Raw genomic sequence first — 4,820 nt, 5'->3', positions numbered from 1 at the left:
CGTGACTTCTTCTCTGACTGCTCTGTCGTTGTGCTGGGTAACAAATAGGAGCCATGCCTCCTTATAGGCCACAGTTCTCGCTTGCGCTGCGCGGCTTTGTCTTGGCACTGTGCATCTGGTGAACGAGCCACAAAGTCCTYGGRGCTGWTGGGTCTGCGGACGCAATCCAAGTCGACTCGCAGACACAAAGAAATGTTCACCTTGTTACTCCTTTAAGTACATCAAACTAATAGATATAAAGTTGAGGATAAAAAGCCCATTTAGGGTGCAGCAAATATCCAGGCTCTGTTTTTTTTGTTGTTGTTTTTTTTGTTTTGTTTTTTATGTTTTTCTCTTAGATCTTTTTTGTATTTTACACACATAGAGTAGCGTAGCTCCTGTTCGGAAACCTTTTGTATTTCACTGGTTCATACTTGAGATAGCTGACCACAACACATGTATTTATACGTCCTTCACACTGGAACACTGAGGTAAGTATATGGATTACACATGGATAGTCTCTTCGCCCGGCAGGGAAAGCGCTGGCGAGCTCGGMCGCTGCTAAGAGAACTCTTGATGSTGTTTTTGTCGCTAGTCGGTGCAGAATTGGTCTTTAAGTCTCGCTTCCAGGAAAAGTTGAATGTTGTCGCCGTTTTTTGGACCACCCCCTCCTCCCCTTCTCTCGTGTCGTTTGTCGTTTTGTTGAAGCAGAAAGGTGGATGTGTGGTTCTCTCTCTCTTATGTTGCATAGTGGTCAAAGCTACCCAGGTACTCCAGAGCAGCCTGATAGCAGAACTGGTACTCATCCTGAGGAGCAGACAAAGAAAGCAAGCAAACAACTGTGTATTAAAAAACTGTCTATTATGTTTCTTAAGTATATGTTTGATTTCAAAATCCCACAGCCAATGCCGATAATAATTACTGATAATTCAAATTTTCAGACTTCTTACACAATTAGTCATTAATAGGAAATAAGCAGCAGCATACAAAATGTAGTTTTCAAATCATTATGTCATTTATTAATTAGAAAACATGATATCAACAACAAGCCACAGGCAGTCCAGATCTGCAAGATGCTTTTTTTTCTTTTTAATCTACCCAGATTATCTAGGTTTGATGTGACCAAAAAAAGGCAAAAGAGAGAAAAAAAAACACTTTTAAGTGGAAGATACTTTTCACAGTACTAACCCTATTTATTGCACTTAAGAGTTCCCAAGACAGCACTGGTGTTTCAAAAGCTGGACCAGCTGAGATCATTTTTTTCAATAAAATAACTTTTCCTGCTATAAAACTGTTGAGGATGGAGTTGCTCAACATAGTAAAACTTTACGCTGCCGCGTCGTGTGCGGATTAAACGGGGGTCTCGACTAAAAGACTCCAAATGAGCGCTTTCAAACCACACCGGAAAAAGTGCTGCATGCTGCACAAAGATCTCGAGCCAAGCCTAGTTTATTCATATTTTGACTCAGAGAAATCCTTCCTCTCCTGCAAATGTATAARGTGGAGAATAGTTGTCCAATTTCTTGTAAATTTGTTGATTTTATGCTCTGGTTTTAGTTAAATCAATTTATGTTTATTTTTTTCCTGACAAGATGTTTTTAAAGCAATTTAACATGAATCTTGTACCTGTAACTTTCAAAGTTGTGCTTTATCTTCATTGTATATTTAGCAAATAAAGAGTGAATTCCTTTTAATTTGTTTGTCTTTTTAAATCAGCAGCCGCAATAAAAGAAAGAAAACCTTTCAAAACTTACAATATTGTTTAAAAAAAAAAAAACGATTCAAAATGGCATTTGAATCCAAAGTTTCAGTCGATACATGCTGCTCTCGTAGAGCACTGTCTACATAAATTCACTTTCCAAATCTTACGGTTTGCTCTGAGTGTCAAACTCCACTCTCTCAATCATACGGAGCAAAGTAGCTTTTAATTGAGAGGCTCGTCAGATGATTTGATCTTAAAGACGCGTCCCTTTTTTTTCCTGCTTCATTTCGGCTGAAACCCATGTAATGATCTCGTCCCGAGTGCGCCTCCAAATACGCTCGGTCCYTGACGATTTCYGCTCTGCTCCAGAGCCGACGCGAAGCGTCCGACTCGCGTTAGCCTCAGGAAGYGACTCTGCTGTACGCTCTGCTACACATCAGGTCACGACGACGTCGTGTTCTCGAGCTCACCTCGGTCTGCACCATGGCCGGTCTCTGTGTCCGCAGCATCTTGACAGTTTGGAAGATGTCCACTGCGCCCTCGTAACGCATCCTCTCGAGGACGATGCTCAGCGTGATGAAGACACCTGTCCGCCCCACACCAGCGCTGCAGTCGGAATGGAAAAAAACAAAACATGCCAGAGCAGATTGAAGGGCGCCAGASTCCTCGGCGTGACACTAAAGGGATGTGTATATATATATGTGTGTATATATCGAACGATCAGCTTCAGGGAGGATAGCAGCTGGCATACCTGCAGTGAACGGCGATTGGTCCGTCCTGGCCAAACTGCTCCTTGGTTTTGTGCACTTGGCCGATGAAGTCGATGAAGCCCTCTCCGGATTTCGGCACGCCTTGCTCGGGCCAGTCGGTGAACTGGAACTGACGTACCGTTCTGGACTGGCCGTCCTGCGGGAGCGGGGCGGATCGGCAACGATAAGAGACGTTTTCACCAGAACACCTGAGTGATTTAAAAAGCCGACGCGGTTTCTCTTTTCAACACAYGATGCCTATYGTGAAAGCAGGMAGTCGCTGCTGATTCAAGGGGATCATTTCAGAATGACTATTTCCAGACTTTCTTGCTGTATTGACTGAGAAAAGATGCTCTGCCAGGCAACATCCTTTTTTGTTTTTTTTCTTTCCCTTGCTAATGATTACTGTTATCTGACCCGGGATCAGTTAGCTGTGGTTAACTTGAAGCTGTAACGTCAGTACGTCTGCTTCTGTCAGCCACTCAGTAGGCAATTACATCTTTTCTCTTCTGCTCAGCCTCTCCGACTCCCCCTTAATGGAGATCAATAGAGCATCTGTCAATGTGGCGTCACTGCAGGACAGGCTTAACTGGAGTTATCTATGACTGGCACGTGCACATGCACACACACACACGCCCGTGTTGTCAAGATTATCTGGAGACAGCATGGTCGAATGCATGGCCTGCAGCATCTTGTCAATACGTGCAAACAGGCCGTGTTGCACACACACACGCACGTTCGCATACAAAACACTCGCTGAGCAAACACACACTYCGGGTCGATAGGACACGCTTCGCGTCGCCGCCCCCCCAACGACACCGAAGGAATAGACAAAAATCGAGGAGTGCRATATCACGCTGCCTGGACTCAACGTGCAGTAGCGAGGAGTATGTGATCGCAAACCCACCCTGGCGTCTGTAACTTTGAACTCCCGCAGGATGTACTGGGGCATGTTGTACTCCGCCATCGGGTCAACCACAAAGTACTGGTACCTGGCGGAGCGCTCGGCGGGCCAGTACTGGTGACACTTTTCCTGAAAGAGCAAAAAACACAATTGGAGTTTGATGAATCGTGAAACACGGGGGGGGGGAGGTGAAGGGGAGGGGTGCCGGAAGGTGTGAAGTGTTTATTAATATGCAGCAGTGCCTTGGAGAGAATGCTTATAACGCTTGACTGTCTTTATTTATGTAAAATATGAGAGACCCACACAAGTAGAGCATGAACAGGATGGAAAACACGGGGTTTTCTTTTTGTACACATGAAAATCAGAAAACTGAAGCTTCCGTTTCGATTTAGCCCGTTTGAGTTAATAGTTTGTAGAAGAACATTTTGGTGCACATCTTGAAACTGGCAAAGCTCAAGCTCAGTCAGACTGAAGCTGCAGTCTTGCCACATATTCTCAATTGGATTTAGATCCAAACTTCGACTCAGCTACCCTAACACCTGAATATGCTTTGATCTAAACCATTTCATTGTTAATCTGGATGTATGTTGAGCATTGTTGACCTGAAAGGTGCACCTCCTCTTCTGTCTCACTTTCTGCAGCCCGTTAAAATTTTTGSACCAGCATTTCACCATATTCAGCTTCACCTTTCCTCYCTTAAAACTCTCAACATTTTTCCTGTCCCTGCTGAGGAAACAGCATCCCAGAGCATGATGCTCTCACCACCGATGTTTWACGTGTTCGGGGCAACGAGAGTTTTTTTCTTGYCCATCACGTTTCGGCCAAACAGGCCTRAATGTTTATTCTCCGTCTCCTGTGACYACAGCAGCTAATTAGCTCGCAAAAAACTGAAACTATGACTTTTTCTTGGCACTGCTCTATAAAGTGCCAGATCTGTGAAGAGCGTCACCATCGGTTTTCTTGTTGACAGATTCTCCCACTTGAGCTGTTGGTCTCTGCAGCTCATGCAAAGTCACCAGAGGCTCTTGGCTGCTTCTCTGAATACTCCCTCCACACCTTTTATAACCTTTATAACCTCTTCACCTGTCTGCTGTGTTCCTTGATCTTCATGGGGTTTGTTCTCCATCAACCCTCTAAGGTTTTTATTATTTATTACAGTTAGGTTGGGCTATATTTTCTAATTATCTAAGTTCTGAAATAAATAGCTTTCTTTTTGTCTTACCTGGGTGCCACAGAGTAAAGTAAAGCAGCCAAAAAAAAAAAAGACAAATGCACATATTTCAGAGTTTTGTTTGCAAAAAATGTTTGATCATGATTTTCAGAATTGTCATTTCGTCGTCCTTACCCGTCCCATTTCTCTCAGCTTTGTCAGCATGACCACGATGGTGGAGTTGTGCTCCCACAGCATCCTCCAGAAGTCCTCCGTGGTCTCGGCAAGCGGACCCTGGGTGGCAATGTAGCCTTTTTGCTGCCTGCACACACACAC

The 4,820-nt window shown here is 44.3% G+C and overlaps 1 protein-coding gene across 1 annotated transcript in view; it reads right to left on the bottom strand.

The window, feature by feature from the left end:
- Positions 1 to 101: 101 nt before the first annotated feature.
- Positions 102 to 4,820, bottom strand: part of LOC103479283 (receptor-type tyrosine-protein phosphatase S-like) — a 43,500-nt gene continuing 38,781 nt past the window's right edge. The window contains exons 27-31 of the mRNA XM_017309866.1: positions 4,680 to 4,816; positions 3,338 to 3,463; positions 2,433 to 2,587; positions 2,152 to 2,287; positions 102 to 786 (exon numbers count right to left, since the gene is read on the bottom strand). Of these exons, the coding sequence (XP_017165355.1) occupies positions 718 to 786; positions 2,152 to 2,287; positions 2,433 to 2,587; positions 3,338 to 3,463; positions 4,680 to 4,816 (623 nt within the window). The 3' untranslated portion in view covers positions 102 to 717. The remainder of the gene's footprint in view (positions 787 to 2,151; positions 2,288 to 2,432; positions 2,588 to 3,337; positions 3,464 to 4,679; positions 4,817 to 4,820) is intronic.

This window comes from Poecilia reticulata, linkage group LG17 (assembly GCF_000633615.1).
Source record: "Poecilia reticulata strain Guanapo linkage group LG17, Guppy_female_1.0+MT, whole genome shotgun sequence".
NCBI lineage: Eukaryota > Metazoa > Chordata > Actinopteri > Cyprinodontiformes > Poeciliidae > Poecilia > Poecilia reticulata.
The sequence above is the reverse complement of the archived record's forward strand: the minus strand, read 5'-3'. Positions and strand labels throughout refer to the sequence as shown.